Genomic DNA, 18,827 nt, shown 5'->3' on the forward strand with positions numbered 1-18,827 from the left:
GAAAAGCTAAGCCCTAAAAGAAATTAACAGTGTAAAGTAAAAATGCAAACTTGAGCAATAGACCAAATATCAATTAGTCAAAGTTTCACGTTTTAATTTTTAACTTTAAACGTCATGTAGGGTTTCTCAAAGACCTATTCGTACAAGTTTTAGCATGTAATTTAACTTTAAATGTCTTTTTTTCACCTTTTTAAGTTTCCTTGTATTCATGCTTCAGGCTTAAATTTATAAATAAATTGTATTAAACAAAATGTGCATTTTTTCTTGTTAAATTTTTTCAGTAGTAGATCATAGCTCCCAGTAATCAATTGATAAATAAAATTATAGAAATTCATGATGACCTAATCCTTATGTTATGATCTTGAATAACAAAGGTGACAGGATTAAAACAAGCACAGAGATGTAGGTGTTTTACCATGAGGAATGTCCGCCGAAGAAAACTTAGCAATAATGCGAATTACATTCAAGTATTTCCAAGTCCACTTTGCATCATCCTATGGCTAGAGAGTTCGAATTCCACTAACTAAATGAAGAACTATTCTAGCTGTGATGCACTCTAATATTTAACAAACATGGGATGAAATTCCAAAAAAATATTTTTCATGATCTTCTGCAGCAGTGGAAAAATGCTACCCATGAAAAAAATGTCCTCATAATTTATGTTCACATATTTTAAAAAATTAACAATTTCACATTTTCGAATTTGTTGACGAAAGTAGCAGGGCCGTAACCAGGGGGGGGGGGGGCGGTCGGTCCGTGCCCACCCTGGACCGTATGGTTGTAGGTACAATTTTTTATTTTTTTTTATTTGTTTCCATTGCGTGCCCACCCGGAAATCAAATCCTGGTTAAGGTGCTGAAAGTAGGTCAAAACCTACGCTTGTAAGTGTACTTTAGGGTTTTTCTGTTCTTTTCAGCAAGCTAAAAACATCTTTTCTAGCAATAAATATTCGCCATTTAAATTTAAATTTAAAAGATGAAAAAACTTTTCGGACAGTGTACACGGTAATTGATATTTTTAACAAATTTTACTTTAACTCACCACCAAAATTAGAACATCTTGAGAATTGTGTGTACTCACAGGTCGATGACATCTTGTTCCTTTAAATATGTTATTGTTCATCTTGCTCCTGAATTATTATTTTGATTTTTCCGAATTTTTCAATTATCGTTCTACTTAACAAATGTGTTATTGTTCGCTCGCCTTAAATGTAATAATTTAAAAAATTAGGGCGCTCATAAAGAAAAACGTTATTTTCACGGTTAAAATAATGCGGTTCAAGTTTAAAATCTAGGCAGAGAATGGACAATCGAAATGCCGAATTTATGTACTACTCTTTTTTATGTACTAAATAAAAGGCATAAAATATATTAGTCGCGAATTTATTTCATTAAATCAGGTAATACAACTCCCCAGCAAACATAAAAGCCCGGGGACGTCCTTATAATACGTGGTTCATATAGCCCAGCTGGGTCCCGTCCAGAATTCTTCGAACCAGTGGCGACACCAAGAGATATTTAGGTGTAGGCTAATAATGTTCCTTAATTGTAAACCGAGTTGTAATCCCTATTTTTCTCCATTGTTGGGCCCCCCTATTAATTGACTTAAAATATTCAATTGGCAAATTTTATGTTTAAACCGAAAATAGTCTTTTATATTTAATTGAGGCCTTAAAAATCGACTTGAAATGAGTTCGTTTACTAGATTTGTGAGGCCCCACGTGAAAAAATTAATGTTGACTATAGCTTATTACGTGGGTACAATGGAATAAGAAAAATCACGAAAGAGGGCAGAAAATTATCTTTCTTTGATGGACTTTTCTACCATTTCCCGTAATTTATAGCTTTTTAAGCCTACCTGAGGCCCCAATCGCCGCTCCTGCTTTGTACGCGAGGTATTATATGTTAGTTACATCAGATATTCATACCATTAGACTTAGCATAAGCCTCTAATAGATAGTACCGCCTAGAACTAAGATAATTCCGAAGGTGGACGACGCGAGCGAAAATGAGTCATCCCTACCTTCCCCAGCAGCGTTGGCCCAAAACAACGAGATAACTCTCTGAAGTAAAGGGAAAGGCTGTTAGGGATAAAGCCTACATTTGCGGATTAATAACGAAATTTTAGCAAGATAGAACAGCAATTAATTAAAAAACCGACATATCTAATAACTAGAAATAAAAAACAAACTTGTAGCAAGCAAAATCGTAAGATTTAATCACTGTAGTCCAATTAAAATTATAAAACGAATATCTGGTAGGAATATACGAATTTTTATCTGCTGATCAGTTGAAAATTCGGATAAACAAATCAGTTACCACCCCATCGGATAAAACTTCGAGCAGATTAGCAAATTTATATGCTTAACTGTTTAAGAATATATCCGATATGAGAAAATAGTAAGAGATTGCCTTATTCAGATAACAGTTAGAAGCACTAGCCAAGATTGAGGTTTCTAGATTGAGGTTTCTAGTTGCTTAACAGACATTTGCAGAAGTAGTCTCTTACGTTTGTAGAAACATTTAACAAGAATTGAACTGAAAAATTTTAAAGTTCTAGAAGGTGTCGGTTACTGTTACTTTATACTTTTAATAGTTCGTAACCATAATAATAAAACTCATAATGGAGCAACCGAATTTAAAAATATTTTTATAACTGTGATTTTTTTTAAATACTTTTCGTTTTTTTTTAACAAAGTAATGTTGAAAGTTAGTATTTATTTCATTACTACATGTAATTACTAACCATGTAAGCACAAACTTTTCAGTTTAGTTTTGGTTAAATATAACAAACGGTAAATTTAGGAACAGTGTCAGTATAAGTAACATATAATACCCTAAATTATGAAATTGGGATATTTCATCCTTTCTTTACAGTGGGGGCCAAAACATTTCGAAATGGCGAAGCCCGGAACTAGTATTACCCAACTTGAAGTAACATATTCCGGGAGTTTTTAAAATTAGGTGTCGGTGTGGAAATTTCAGTTCGTCAGCTTAAATCTTATTTTACCAAAACTTATTGAACACGTCTTTTAGTGCATCTCAATCGGACAAAAAGTTTTTAAATTTATAGGGGGGGAGGCGTATATTTTCTTTGGGTTTTTGATTTGAAGTAAAAAATTTACAATTTCCATTTGGTTTTCTCGTTTGAACTTGAAGTTGAAACTACCGCCTCAATTGAGTTGAGCCTTTAGAATACTAACAATCAGTTGTCATTTAAAAAGAGGCTAAAAACTGGATAAAAGTATCTAATACACCATTGACAGTAGCGTATGCCGCATTCTCGTATGTTAAGCCATAAACGAATTTTTATATAATTAACCATTTAGAACTGACTCCTTTGCCATGACCAATAGAAAAAAAAATCAGAAAGAGTATTTAAGTTCCGGGTTGCAGAGTTTTTCCATAAGTTAATTACTTACTATCTCCCTAGGGAGCTAGTAATTCATAAACTTATGGTTTTACTGCTTTATCTTTGAAGAAGAAAGTATGTAAGAAAAAAATGCATGATCAAAGCTTTAACTTATGGGTGTTGTGTGACTTTTGGTGTCGGTAATAGTCCTTTTTATAAAAAACAAAATACTTTTTTATAAACCGCCTCATTTTAGTACAAAATGTCCACACGTGAAGCTAGTGGCTTTCATTACTTTGTTTATGACATACATTGCGGCGCCATACCATTATTTTGAACCGGGTGCCACAAACCCTCGGAAGCTTCCTTCCCTACATCAGTTCCCTTATCCCAAATTGTATGTCCCTCATAGCATTCATTAGGAAATAAGTTAATATGTCAAACTTTAGGTATTTATGTAAATTTTGTATATACTTATACAATGTTGGTTAATTATTGAAATAAATTTTGAAAAAAAAAAATATTCCGTAGACGAATGTTTCGAAACGAAAATTTCGATACGGAAATTAAGTTAAGAAAGATATGTTTATATTCAGTATACGGAAACTCCGTTCCAAAAATATTCCGTACATGGAAGTTAGGTTACGAAAAATATTCCGTACATGGAATTTTCGTTACAAATGATATTCCGCATATGGATTTTTCGTAACGGAAAAGATTCTGTGCATCGTGACCAAAATTTTAATACAGGGATTTTTCGTTACAGAAATATTTCTCTTCAGCGAATATTTTTTAAAGCCTAGAACACACTTACGTTAATTATTTTACGTTTCTGTTCACTTTTAATATTTTCCGTCACCGTTTTACGTAAGTGTGTTCTAAGTTTAATGCTAGGTCAGTCTAAAAAAATGGAAAATATCTCATTTACTGATATTCTCGAATATATAAGAAGATCACAGTTAGGTAAGACTTTCATGTTTGTGTGTTTTTTTGTAAAATACACATTAATATTTAAATAAAATAATTATGGTGTATTTAGTACGCTGCATTTTCATATCGCACAAATTGTAGTTGCATTCTCATTAATAGCACTTGGTATGGGGGCGGCGGCTGCGAGACTAATATTTTGGTGGCTGCGACTAAAAATTTCCAAGCAGTCAAAATCGTTGCCAATCCCCCCCCCCCTGCTCTCGTAAGCCGCTATAGATATACTCAACCAATTGATCTTACGCGTGAAGTTTTAAAAAATACCAACAACAAAGTGGTGAACGTTTTTTTAAAAACCAAAGAATAAGCTAAGCGAGTCCTACTCAAATAGCCTGATGAGGTCTTTGTTAGCGATTTGGCTCGTTTAGCCCGTAATTTATAGAATTGTGTATTGAATTAAATATTTTTTGACAGTTAAACAATTGGTGATAACCTAGTTTTACAAAATACATTTGTCCTGCCACATAGGAACAATTTCCTTCGTCTCTGCCTTAACGCCGTTGGCTTCCGAGCAATTCAAACACGGAAACGTTGCTCAAACAAGCATTCAGATTAAAAAAAATTGGTAAGAATTTTATAATTACTTTCATGATAGGATGAAATAAATTAAACTTATCTATAATATAGTGGAACATTATTTGAGAAATACATAAGAAAATAAACAAATTAAGATTCCATCGGATATTCCTGATGTTTGCTTTGTCAAAAATACTCGCCAAGATAATAAAAAAGTGCAACGTAGAAATCCGTTGGAAGCGCTAATTGGGAAGGCAGTGACTGATTAACAAATCTTGCTTATTTGCACAAATTCCGTCTACGATATTTTCAATCAAAAATCAGCGAAACTCGTTTGCGTTTTAAGTGGAGTATTCAAGGGGTCCGACACTCTTAAAATTTTAATAACATTTACATTTTTTCATTACATCAGTTCTCTCTTTTGTACGGAATTGCATTCTAAAACGAATAATTGGAGTTCGACAGCCATTGCTGATTTGTGTGTATTAGTCTCACGTACAGTGATGCCGATGCCGCCGTGTCGCGCATATCTCTTCAACGGTTAGGGCTAGAAAAGTCAATGATATCTCGTTCGAGTGTAAATTCATTGCCATTGATATCATTTCATAAAGTTTTCAAATCGGAGCCCTAGAAGTTTGGCAAATGCCCAATTTACTATTTTCGGTGGTTTCGCTTTGTGTGGTAGATAATTAAATTCCATAACGTTAAAAAAATATTATTGGATAGGTTGGGATTCAGCGGCCCTAAAACTTCGGTTAAATCAGTAAATATGAAATTTAAGTATAGTTTTCAGTGTAATTTACGGGACCCCAATTTTCGTGGTTTTATATTTTGCCTAAAAATCTACATAGAGTTCCTTAATTTAAGTTCGATTTTCATAAAAGTTATATTTTTGAATAGCTGTCGTTTACTTATAACCTAGATTAGCAAAACCGTGCCTTAAATTTAATTCTAAGTAAGGCTTTTTGGGCAGCGTATACGGACCCCAGCAATTTCCAACATTGGAAATCCGCGTGTTTATAGAGGTCTACGCGCCGGTTTCCCTCTAGCGTTATTCAAGGCCGTTAAGAGTGCGCCGCGCTTCCAACGTATGACCAGAAGTAACAATTAAGTATGACATTGATCGACCTATTCTTCGGCGTACGACCAGAAGTACTTAGTGTGACACTCAACGTAACAAATAAGTATGAAACTGATCGAACTAGTGTTTGTCGTTAATTAGAAGAAACAAGTGTCACACTCAACGTCTCACCAGAAGTAACAAATAAGTGTGATCAGAAGTGAAAAATAAGAGTGAGGGAGCTGTTAGCTTGCATGGCATGAAGGGCTTGCCACCACCCTCCTACGCATTGTAACCCAGCCACCTGAATTAAAGGCTTTAAATAACGCTTGATGACGTATGCCGAAGGTGGTGCCTTGGGTATTAGCCTAGCTGATTAAAGTACTTGGTGCTGCTATAATTATTGTCTTTCCCTAAAACTAAGAACCTTTATTTTCTTCGTAGCTGCTGTTTCGAAAGTGTAAAGAATATATCGATATGAGAGGCTCATCTTTTCTTATCTCGGTGTCGAGTCTGACTTTTGTTCTCCAGGGATTAATGTGCAACGTACCTATACACAATGACGCATTTCATAGGATGCATTATGCTTATCCAGGTAAATATTTTCGCCTTTGATTTTGAATGGTTGTCGAAAATAATTGAATTGGGTTTTCATCACGAGTCGATACTTAATGAAACACAGATCAACCAATAGGCGACATGTGACACGAGCGGAAACGTCAGGAATTAGTAAGACAATACTAAGCCAGGGAAAAACGGAGCAGGATAAGAAACTAAACGGAAACTGAAAGATGTAAAACAATCACTGCGGAAAAGGATTTCAAGCTATTTCCGCAGTTTTCAATTTCTCTAAAAAAATCTTGTTATGGGCGCGTCCGAGATGAGTGTACGCATCATTTACCGCTCTTTTACTTCATATCCTGGCACACAAGCAGATATATTGAGAATAAAGAAACTTCCTTAAAAGCCCGATCACGGTATCACTAGCGCCATTTTCCCCCAGTGGCTAGGGATTAGTAATTATTTTTTAACAAACCATAAATATAATTGCAAAAACAGGTATAACTTTAATTGTTTAGATATTTCATTCTTAGTATTGTTATATTTAAAAACTCAAATATTAAAATGAAGTCTACTCTAGCTTTCTAAAAAATACTTACTTTCTGGATGGAGCTTTCCAATCAACAAAAAATAAATAATTTGAAAATCTTACAATAGTATGGCTATATCGTTTTACATTTAGATAAGTTTGAATTTCACGCAAATTGTTCAAAATTGTTGTAAGTCTCGCCGTTTGAAGCGCTTAAGTAGAATAAATAAAACGTGGTTTTAAGCATTCCCGAAGGTACGAGTTTCCTATCTCTTTATAATGATCTAACAATCCGTAGCTTTGGAAACGGCCGCCATATTGGGTTGAATTTTTTTATCTAGAGATTTAAGCATAGGGGACTTTGTCCTGCGTCACACGGTTTTGAAAAGCCAAAAATGCGGCAGAAATTAAAAAATTATAAGAGACAGAAGATATTTACGTATTTGTAACCAGGAAAAAAAAAACAGGAATAACGTTGCCCCCAATGACCAAGTTAGCTTCCCCCTAGGAACACAGAGTTAACGTTGGTGGCATTCGATAGCCCTTAAAAAGTTTGGAGAGTTGACAAAAATTTTAAGTCGTAAGTCTTACCATATACTAACAAAATTAAGTTTTAGGGTGGGAAAAGTCCATTTCAGAGTATGTTTACCCGAGATTTCTTCAGTAACACGCAAGTGGATACCCAACATTTTTCGAACGTTTTCTAGTAAACGTTCCATTATATCCATTCCATAAATATTTACGGTCTATCAGTTCAAACACAAATATACACATTTATACATCTAAAATTTCACCTACCTACCTATAATCAATCACCTACTCCTACCTACCTACCTATAAACATACACCTTTACCTACCTATGATTCTACACTTACTTAAATACCTACAAACAAGATTACCTTATTCCTACTTTCCTACCACCTCACATTCACCTATTCCTATACGTACCTACATATTAACATACAAATAAATGCACCCACAATCAGGGTACTAACATAATTACGTATGTTCAACTAAACACAAAGACTAAGTTACCTAGACAATAGTGCTGTAACCCTCTCCCCTTATCGCAACACAAAATGATCTTACGCTTGTGTTAAAGGTTGTAATATCCGACACAATTTCACATAACCCAATATTTCTAAGGTTCTTTTTTTAATGATAACCGATGTGTTATGTTCTGGTTCAACCACTATAATTCGAACACAAAATATTTTATAACCGTATGTGCTTTGGACTTAAAAAGCAGCTACCGGTAAAAATGATCGCGTGGGTCTAAGTTAACCAGGCTTAGAGTCCTTAATTACCGTCATTTTGGAAATCAGTAAATTACGCGTTAATTTAGCAAGAGTTTGTGGCGCCCGGAACAAATCTCTTGAATGTCACCCTTTTTTGTTTTAAACATACCTAAAAATGCGGCCCTTAATGACTGGCGGCCCGTTTACAAAAAGGTCATCAAACAGATTATGGAGCCCAAAAATGAGTGGCGCTCGAGGCATGGCTCCCCCTTTGTTTCCCTTTTGCTACGCCACTGAGTCCAGGGGCGCCTGAGAGCTAAAGACGGCCCTGAAGCAGACGAGATATGAATGTGATTTTTAATAAATAGGGCTAGATATAAATATTCTTCCTAAGCAAACACTCGAAATATAATAAAACGATAAAAATATACTAAAATATACTACAACGCGAATAATGTTAGGTTTTGACTTATTTAAGGCACATTTTAGATAAATGATAAAACAAACAAGAAACAGTTCAACACGAATTTGATGGGAAATTGGTTATTACCAGGGCAATTACCATTTTCGTAATTTTCCCGAGAAAATTGTAAATTATTGTTGCCATAGTAATTTACCGTGTAAATTGCCAGGGAAATATTCTGGATGCGTATCTCTAACCAGGCTACGTCTGTGAATGTGCCGTTGCTATAAATCTGTCTACATATTTCTTAATCTCTCTTACAAAGCTTGCCCAGCGTCTGAGGAGCTCTCACTGTCCAACTGCAGCGATTCACTTTGCACAGGGATTGGTACTGAAAAAGCGCTTTGCTATTCAGTGAATAGGGTCTCTGGTGACAACCACTGCGTTTGCACGTGTCATAAAGCTAACCACCGAGAATTTAAAACTGACGAAAAAGGGCCGTCAGATTTGGACTGCTCAAAACTCACATGCCCTAACGAAGTTAAGGCTCATTGCTACGATGGTTCTAAAAACGTATATTATTGCGACTGTCCGTAATTGTAGTTGCACTCTTTGTAAAATAAAAGAATAATAAAAATATTACGACCTCGCAAGTGAGAAAATTTCGATCTTCGAGAGTGAAATTTATGCACCCCTTGTTTCAATAAAGGGCCTGAGGAGAGGGGAGGCAATATATGCCCAAATGTTTGAAAGCGAATTTAAGGTTTTAAGAATCAGGACCTTTTCCATGGCACAGTTTCTAAACAATCGCCAGCGCTGATGTTATTATCGTAAACGCGTTTAGATTTCAAATTCAAATTATGAAACTCTAGGAATAAATATCGTTTTACGCTTCTTATTTTCACACCCCAATTCAATAAAACCATTATTGCCCCTGATGGCAACCGATCAGGTTGTAGTTACACGGAAAAAAATAAGAAATTAAAAAATTATTTCTGCAACCCAAAGTTTCTAGGTGGAACAAATACTCTCCGAGTCCAGGTCCCACTCTGTTGAGAGTCGTCAATTAATCGTTCAAGGCTTTAGTAGTGGAAGGCTATACTTTTAAGCCGATTTTCTTCTGGGGAAACCTATATGACAAAAAAACTATGAGGGATGAATTCCCCCCTTTCCGAACACACTCACACCAGGGGGGAGAACTACTTTATAAAATTAAATGTTTCGATGGTTTTAAAATTTAACCAAAACATAGAATATAATATCTATCGGTAAAACATATTTTTTAATTATTTTATTTATTAAAAACAATAATCTATGAATCCTCGACTTGCTTGGAAATAACTTGATTGTTTTTAAAATTCTCGTTTCAACTTTCTTTAATCAGGTCACTCTGTCTTTTATCTAAATAATGAGGGTGGATGAAAATATTATATATAGGTTGAGAAAATACGTGTTTCAAAACTAGCTGAGTTAAGAAAACGTTTACCCTCGGAGGGGTACTACAATCAACGTGTAGGTCTGTGTGTGTGTCTGTCTGTGGGCTGCGAACGCGTTACCGGGGCAAAGTCGAAAAACCGTGTTTGTGGTGAGCGTTAACGGATAAATTTGCGATAGGGTTGGGTTTGGTTGTTTGTTTTTTCGTTAACGCTCATCGTCGCCACGGTTTCAAATCAGTTTTATTGGATGTTGAATTGTGGCAGTTGTGGGTGCTGAGTTTGTTGAGTTTTTGTTTTGTATGTATGGGTGTTTTATCTCCAACTTCTTCCTATTGACATTTAAGACGAACCGAGTGCTAAGGGTTACGATAAACGTCTCAACGTCCAAATGGCAGGGTTTCCAACAATTGTTCACGGTATTCGCCTTGGTATCAAATTGCGATTGCATCGAGCGGGATTTGAACCCGAGTCCTCCTCCATAACAGGCAGACGTTCTACCACCGAACCACCGTTTCATGTTATGGTCAGGGCCCTCTATAGATGTGACGTGGAACACTTTTCAAATTGGAATCAACTTTCTAACACTTACGGTTCTCGCGTTAGTTTTTGGATGACCTTGAAATTGTTAAACTTAACACCCTCAATCCTGATGAGGATGTGTAGCAAATTTCAGTACTCTTACACGAGTATCTTTAGAGTTATCAGCTCCCGAACCTCACTTTCGACACGTTATCAACTTAACGACCTTCTTGTTTTTCATCTAGCATTTCTCGGCTTCCTATTAATCAAATCTGATCAGGTTCAAGCTATTTGTACTTAAAATGTCACGTGGAACACTTTTCTAATTGAAACCAACTTTCTTCCACTTACGGTTCTCGAGTTACGTTTCGGATGACCTTAAAGACGTGGTTCAAGGTCATCGACATTTACGCAGAAGGTTTCCCTCTACATCTTGTATACGACTTGAAAATTTCAAAATCGTACCTAAATCAGATTTTGAGATATTCGCCTTGGTAATTTTTAGTGGACACCATGTATAGAGAGCGAAGCTAATACTCCATGATACATAGTATAAGATTTGACTTAAAGAATAATTAAAATAAAAGGTTTTTATATATTTTGTTAAATATATTTCTTTTTGCAAATTTACTAATTACTCTAACATATTTGATTCTATCGCGAGAATACTTAAAATATTCAGTTGAAACTGTCCTAGTGTAGAGCGAAGATAATTTTTTATCCCTGTGTAAAACAGAAAAAGACCTTTCTCCTAATACTAATAAAAATCCTTAATGCAGTGGCTACGTTTGGGAACGTAGCTTCAATGTTGGAATTATAATTGTCTTTAAACTAAGCTCTGCTTTCGATGTAATTTTTTCATTGGTTATTATATTTACGTTATTAAAATGCAAACATTCTTGAAATAAAACTTTCCTCTAAATCGACAGAATATGTATTGCGCATTGCAGAACCTTTTTTTCTTATAATTTCGTCATCCAAATTCTTTAAAATAAATTAAAACCCGAACCGAGAAAAAATTTCATAATAAGCAGTTTTCCTTTTTTTTATTTCAGTTACGAGCTTATCTATAATAACATAAAAGATGTTAATATAAAATTATTCGTCTTTGTTAAAATTTGTTTTATCAGATCTACGTTCGTCAAACTGTCTTTTTATTTTAATTTTCTTTTTATTTGGAATGCATCGCATCCAGATAAGTCAAATCCTTTATTTTTATAATATTTAAAACTCGTTTCAATACTTTTCTCTTTTATATACCCTTCTAATGAATTATATAACGAAACTATGTTTTGAAGATCAATTTCAACTTTCTGTAGGGATGCATTTTCTTTGTTCATATTTTTCAAAATATCATTCCAAAATAAAATCAACACATCCGTTTCCAAGGAATTAAGATGTTTTTCGAAAGTTTTGGCTTCCAGTTTGGCAGAAGGGTTTTGCGTAGAATTTTCAGATATGTCTTTCAACGCAGCTATAAAATAAGCATATCCAGAAACTATCGGTTCAACAGCTTCAGCATGTGCTGACAACGCGTATTGTTTAACGTTTTTGGTACTTTACATTTCGAAGGTTAATGATTTTTTAATAATTTCCATCTTCCTGTTGAACCAGAAAAATAATTTTATGGCTTCTATACAGCTTTCCGCTTCTGATTCACCAATTAAGTTCGTAGAATGGGCTGCGAAACGCAAATAAATAGCAAGTTTATTTTGCAACTTTAAACGAGCTTGAAGACCAATTTACAGGGTGTCTCAATTTGCTCGATCAGGCCATTTTTCTCAAAATTTATTTATGCTAGGGTTCGTGCCGTTTTGGAAAATTTATTTTTTCACCGGTAGGTGGCACGCAATATGTTTCAATGTTAAAGTTGTAGGGCATAGTCGAAAGTGTAAAAATAATTTTGGTTCGGTTGAAAAAGACCTATTTTTTACTGAGTTTGGAGGTCGGGGGGAAAAACAAGTAGTACTAGCAGGCAATAGCCTTTAACGTAAACAATCGTACATAATCACAACACACATGTACATTTATTTTAGGGAACTTATGCTTTCAGCTATGTAGTTAATAATCAGATCTGCAAAAAGTTATTGTTAAAGAAAATTATTACGTTCAACACCAAAGTAGACAAAGACCGCGTCTTCCATTTCGACGTGGTAACGAGTAAGATCATCAAACAATGATTTGTAGACCAAAAATTACACTTATTTTTCTTTTGTTGTTTTTTAACGTATTTAAAGCGTTTACATTTCAAAGTTAAAACATTATCTCAGCTTGGCCGATTATTGTCCAGTATGCCTCTTTACACTCGAGATCAGCGCGCTCATATGCTAGAATTATTTTACGGAGAAGGTCGTCGTAATGCTACTCTAGTAAGTCAGTTATTTAGACGAAGATTTCCCAATTGCAGACCAAGTCATACGACGGTTCTTAGAGTGGTCCGCGACTTCGACAACTGGGGTAATATCAATCCGAGGTTTCGTGGTCGTGGTCTCCAGGACATCGACATGGAAAACACCATACTTGCCTACTTCGTCACCTATCCTCGAGCGAGCGTCAGGACTGCCAGCTTTGACTTAGGGTTGGATCGAAACTACATTTGGGACACTTCACCAAGAACTGCATGACGGTGATATACAGCGCCGACTCGACTTCTACAATTGGTTTTGCCTCATGGCTGATGCACACCAGGATTTTCACGATCAACTACTGATGTCCGACGAATGTTCATTCGGAAGAGATGGGCCTTTCAACCGTCAAAACCAACATATGTGGGACTACGAGAATCCACACTGGAGATTTCCTCACCGCCACCAAGTGCAGTTTCGCTTAAATGTATGGGCTGGTGTGTTAGGTGACAGAATTATTGGCCCGTTCTTCCTGCCAAATCGTCTGAACGGTCAAAACTACTTGGAGTTCCTTCAAAATGAAATATCCAACGTGTTGGACGACATTCCTCTGGCCGAGTACAGACGCATCTGGTTCCAGCAAGATGGGGCGCCACCTCACCAATATCGTGACGTGGTTGCATATCTAAACGACGAGTTTCCTGGAAGATGGATCGGAAGAACTGGTCCTGTTCGTTGGCCTGCAAGATCCTACGATCTAACACCACTCGACTTTTTTCTTTGGGGATTCGTAAAGGACTACGTATACCAAACACCTGTGACGAGCGTTGAAGATTTACGACAAAGAATCATCGAAGCATGTCGCCGGGTGACTCCAGAAATGGTTCGGGGATCATTTCGCAATATGCAACATCGTGCATATTTGTGCATTGCATCAGAAGGTGGCATTTTTGAAAACATTTTGTAGAAGTCATTAAAAAACATTTGTCACTTGGGCTAATTATTATTTGTTTATTTTTCGAAATCTCATAACTGAAATGCATGTTACCTACAATTCGTTAAAGGCTATTGCCTGCTTGTACAACTTGTTTTTCCCCCGACCTCCAAACTCAGTGAAAAATAGGTCTTTTTCAACCGAACCAAAATTATTTTTACACTTTCGACTATGCCCTACAACTTTTCAATTGAACCATTTTGCGTGACACCTACCGGTGAAAAAATAAATTTTCCAAAACGGCACAAAATCGTTCGATTTTTCTGAAATTTAGTAACCAAAGCCTTCCATACCTAACAAACAAACCCTGAAAATTTCAGAACCCTAGCATAAATACATTTTGAGAAAAATGGCCTGATCGAGCAAATTGAGACACCCTGTACATTCCTGACATATTGGAAGCGTTATCATAAGATTGCCCCCTGCAATCTTCTAAGTTAATATCCAATTTTGATAGATTTTCTAGTTTACAATTTTCCATTTCCTCACCCTTATCAAAAGTGGATATTAAACAGAAAGTCTGGGAGGACCCGGTAGCCCTGTTCCATCAAAAATGAGGATCCCCCAAGCATGCCCCTAGTTTGTGCCTACCCCCTTTGGCGGAGCATTACAAATGGCGCTTTACTCGCATGTACCTGCGTAAATCGGCTGATATATTATAGTTCTTCTTCAGTTCCTTATCCACCTGATTATATAGTCTTTGGGCTGGATTTGGTGCGTCTGCTCTTTGTGAAAATTCACATGTTTGGCAAGGCTTAGGTAGATAATTGATAAAAACATTTTTGTTTTGTTTGAATGGGGTGTGCGGCTTAAAGTGTTTAACGAATTTAAAAACAATGGAACTTTAAAAGAACTACTAGAAGATATGTGTTCTCAACACGAGTTGTTACATTCGCATTACTCTGAAGAAAGAGGAGGATAGTGGCTTTCTGTACGCATGGAATAATTTGGTATACAATTTAGTACTTAATGAAGAAGGAATTGACCCAGTTATAATTTATGACCCAATATATGCAAATGAACTCTCCAATGTAGTACATTGGATAGCTTGGCAAAAAACCTCAATAAAATCCCTGTAGTTTTGAGGGGAATTAACAACGGAGGTTTATTTATTGCACATGATTCCCTAATTCCGTATGTGTCAACAGTTACAAAAATGGTTATCGGATCAGTTTCGCCTCTCATCTGGTAGAAATAATCCAGGGAAAACAATTAAAGAAACTACTTCAGTTGTGAAAAATGATTAAAATTTCAAGAAACATTTTTAACTATAATTCGAAAAGTCCCAGCGGTGATTGAGAAAAGTTTCAATATAAATATTATACACGACAGGCGACATGGGACATTATCAACTGAAGTTAGTAATTTAATCGGGGTGCAGTTATCCACTTTTTATTTCTTCAACAGTGTCAAATCTTCATCACAATTTGTCTCCTTAGCAGCTTCATTTGGCTCACATTTACGTTTAGCAAATTTAAGTTTATTAGTTGTAAAACAATTAATTTCATCCCCCTTTTCTTGAGATACAATTGAACCCAAAATCTCAGTTTGCGATTCTGCATTATTACCTTGGTTATTACTATCATTGATTAAATAACCTTATAGGGTTATTTAATCCATGTTACTATACTAAAATTTGTCTGTACATCCCTATCTACTGGAATTTTAGTTAAACCTTGGTTTAAATCTTCACTGGTTTGTATAGTACCAATTGAATACAAATCTTTTATAAATAAATTACACTGACTAAATTTACTTTTCGGCTTTAAAGCTAACTCTTCTGGTGTATATTTCTTACGAGCTTGAGCCAAAATTTTTGAAAAAGGAATAAATTAACCAATGTGACAACGTCTTCGGGAATTTTACCAAGGAATGCTTCTTGGTTTTACCGCTAGGTTAGCTAGCATCGCCCATCTAAACTATTTCCTCTGACCGTGACGTCATGAGACATAGGCCAAACGTAACAGAGTCGTTCCTGATTGGCTCAATCATTGTATAGGGGAAACAACTCCTCATTTTTGAAGGAAACCACTGAGAAAGCTAACGAACCCTTTTCCTCCCAGACTTTCTGTTTTATATCCACTTTTGCCCTTATGTCCTACATTTTCTACAAAACACCAAAAACCTCTCTACTGCCATTCCAGAGAAATTAACATATCTAATTACAACAGTTAACTGGTCAGTATGTGACATGCCCGGTATTGAGTCGACTATCAACGAATAGTATTTTGCTTCTTTTAATTATTTAAGAATAATTATTCCCTAAAATATCAATAAATTTGTCGCATATATTTGCTGATACATACCTGGATTTGCGAAATAAGAAATGTTTTTGTAACAAGGGATCGAATTTTTCTAATAGCTCAATACAGCCCAAGTAATTTCCATTTTGCTTATCACCAATTATTTGATTACTTCCCTGGAAAGCCAAACCCCTTGAACTTAAAAACTTTATCACTTCAACAATCCTTAGTAATATATTTTTCTAATAATTTATATTTTTTGTCATCTCCAATGCAGAAATGTTTTGGAAATATTCTTGTGCGTTATTTTATAGAGTTACATATATTCTGGTATTTTCTTTCTGACAATTGAAATTTTCATGTTGCGAAATTATTGTTTCCGCATGTTTCCAATCATTAAAACCCGTGCAGAATTTACCTCTTGGTTTACAAAATAAAGTACAGGGAATACAAAATAGTTCTCCATTGGTATACAATAACCAATTTCTCAATTGCTTTTTACCATTTAGTAGCACACGATAAACCACGTTAAATTTGCGAATCTATTTTGATATTTATAATATATTTTGAGATTAATAAGTAACCTTTGATGCACTAAAATCCAGTTTCGTTATATCAATTGGTGATTTTCTTAAATAATTGATAACTTGTGAAATTCTATTATCATTTAAGGCAAGCCATTTCGTTGGATCATTAAAGTAATAAAAATTTATTGTAATTTGTTCGTTTTTCTTTTCCTCGATTCTTTGTTCTTCGTTTTCTTTTTCCGCGTTTCGGTTTTCTACTTCTACGATCTGTATACAATAGATTTCCACATTTTCAAATAATGTGCTCTGTGAATTTGAATCTCCATTATTTGAGTTCTTCGAATGTTTCTGAAGCGAGACAGTACCCGCGTTAGGATGGTTATCACGCTTTGGAAAAAGCAATCCAACTTTGTGACTTTGCTCATTAATGTGTCGTGTCTCTTATTCTTTTCTTCCTTTAATTTACGATATTCGTTACCACTCTCTTTGTCATATTTATCCATAAAGTTAAAGTTTAATGCCTAAACGAGATGAAAATCATGAAATAAATATTAACATTAAACTTTCTTACAATCACACTAAACCCAGAGCTAGAAGACTTTTCAGTTGGTTCAACTTGGTTGGATTTTAAGCATTTGGTGTAAGCTATTTTTGGGAAAGAATTTCAAAAGAGTTTTAGCAGTAGAGCTACAAAAGCTACTTTCATTACAACCGTCTATTGGAAAATTATTAACTTAATTTTTTTTAAATATAATTTTCCTCGTGTAATAGTCGCTGTGCCACTGCTGGTAGTACCGCAGAATCAGAACCCCTTTATTAGACACCTTTAGCAACCCAGGAAAATTTACAAACACGAAAGTTTTTTAATTCTACAAAATTCAAGTTGGGATTCAAAATTTTCAACAGCGAATACGGTAACCCGTAAATGATTTCAAAGAATTTTCGATGATTAAAAAAAAACTTTTGGTATTGTCCAATTTCAATAATTCATCTTCATGTACTCTTCTATATCACAAAATGGTTCTTTTCCAACAAAAATCTTGTTGCCAAAACAGTCGAGAGAAATGAATGGACCGTCGACAAAAGAAGTCTCCCGACTCTTTTCTAATTCAATTTTAAACGTACAGATACTAACGGCCAAACTTAAAGAAAATCTGATATTTAACGTAGAAGTTCGCGTACATGATATTTTTAACGTTTGCTAAAGCTGGTTAATCTACGGTCTACCAGATTCTTACCGTCGTGTATACAGGCTATACAGCTTTACGTTGAAAAAATACTGATATTTATATGCATTAAACATTTAAAAAATGAACTAAATATACAAAATAAATTCCGAAAATAATATTCAATGGCAAATTAGGAATGAGCAAAAAAAACGATATTTTAAACCCCAAATATCATTTATTCAATTTCTTTGTCTTCACGTATTCCACATTACAACAAATGGTACAAAACGAGTAAAATTCACGGAGGTTTTCTTAACTTACAAGAACAAGACAATTTGACGACTGAAAAGTTTTTAAATATAATTTTTAAAACTTTCCAACTTACAATTTCACCTCTCCCCAGAGAGTAACATGTCAATGTGGCACAGATATATAGCCAAAACAATTTTACAAACGATAATACGTAACCGGTAATCCAGAAGAGACAGCGAATCGACTGACTGCACTTACTTTTCCCTCCGAAGCTTCGGATGCTTATCAGAGTAATAAGTAGACCGAGTAACGTCAGTCGATTCAACTGACGAAATTGGCCGTCACAAAACTAAGAAATTGAAATTACGAAGTGTGGCAATCTGTCTGCGGTGTACTATGTATATTATATAACATAAGCTGAACCTCTTTCGACTTTTTTTTCGTAGCTTTTTATTGGCCTCATAGCATTGAACATCAGCCGCCGCTAGGTTGCTGCCCACCTAGCCCAATGGATAAGGAGGCCCTGGTTACGGTTCATTGAAAATTATAAACTTAGCTTAAGAGGAAGATTATATGAATAGTTTTTAAAGTATGAAATTTTAAAGGTTAATTTTTGTTTTAGCGCAGTCAGCAGATATAAGAGGTTTAAAGGGTAAAACCCGTGGGCGTCCACTTAGTTAGTTTTTGTCTATCGGT

At 35.1% G+C, this 18,827-nt stretch overlaps 1 protein-coding gene across 1 annotated transcript; it reads left to right on the forward strand.

Moving 5' to 3' along the window:
* The first annotated feature begins 4,793 nt into the window (after positions 1-4,793).
* LOC149923345 (uncharacterized) lies at positions 4,794-9,308 on the forward strand. Its single transcript, XM_090161198.1, has 3 exons — positions 4,794-4,903; positions 6,359-6,509; positions 8,972-9,308. The coding sequence occupies exons 2-3, from the start codon at positions 6,392-6,394 to the stop codon at positions 9,241-9,243; spliced, it is 390 nt and encodes a 129-aa protein (XP_090017324.1). The 5' UTR covers positions 4,794-4,903; positions 6,359-6,391; the 3' UTR covers positions 9,244-9,308.
* Positions 9,309-18,827: the final 9,519 nt, after the last annotated feature.

The sequence above is a fragment of the Leiobunum rupestre genome, chromosome 10 (assembly GCF_980474605.1).
Source record: "Leiobunum rupestre chromosome 10, qqLeiRupe1.1.hap1, whole genome shotgun sequence".
NCBI lineage: Eukaryota > Metazoa > Arthropoda > Arachnida > Opiliones > Sclerosomatidae > Leiobunum > Leiobunum rupestre.

Excerpts from the sequence above, each read along its gene's own strand:
- LOC149923345 (XM_090161198.1), top strand. The coding sequence starts at position 6,392 with ATGAGAGGCTCATCTTTTCTTATCTCGGTGTCGAGTCTGACTTTTGTT. Across the intron at positions 6,510-8,971 it reads GATGCATTATGCTTATCCAG|CTTGCCCAGCGTCTGAGGAG; the intron begins GTAAATATTTTC and ends TCTCTTACAAAG.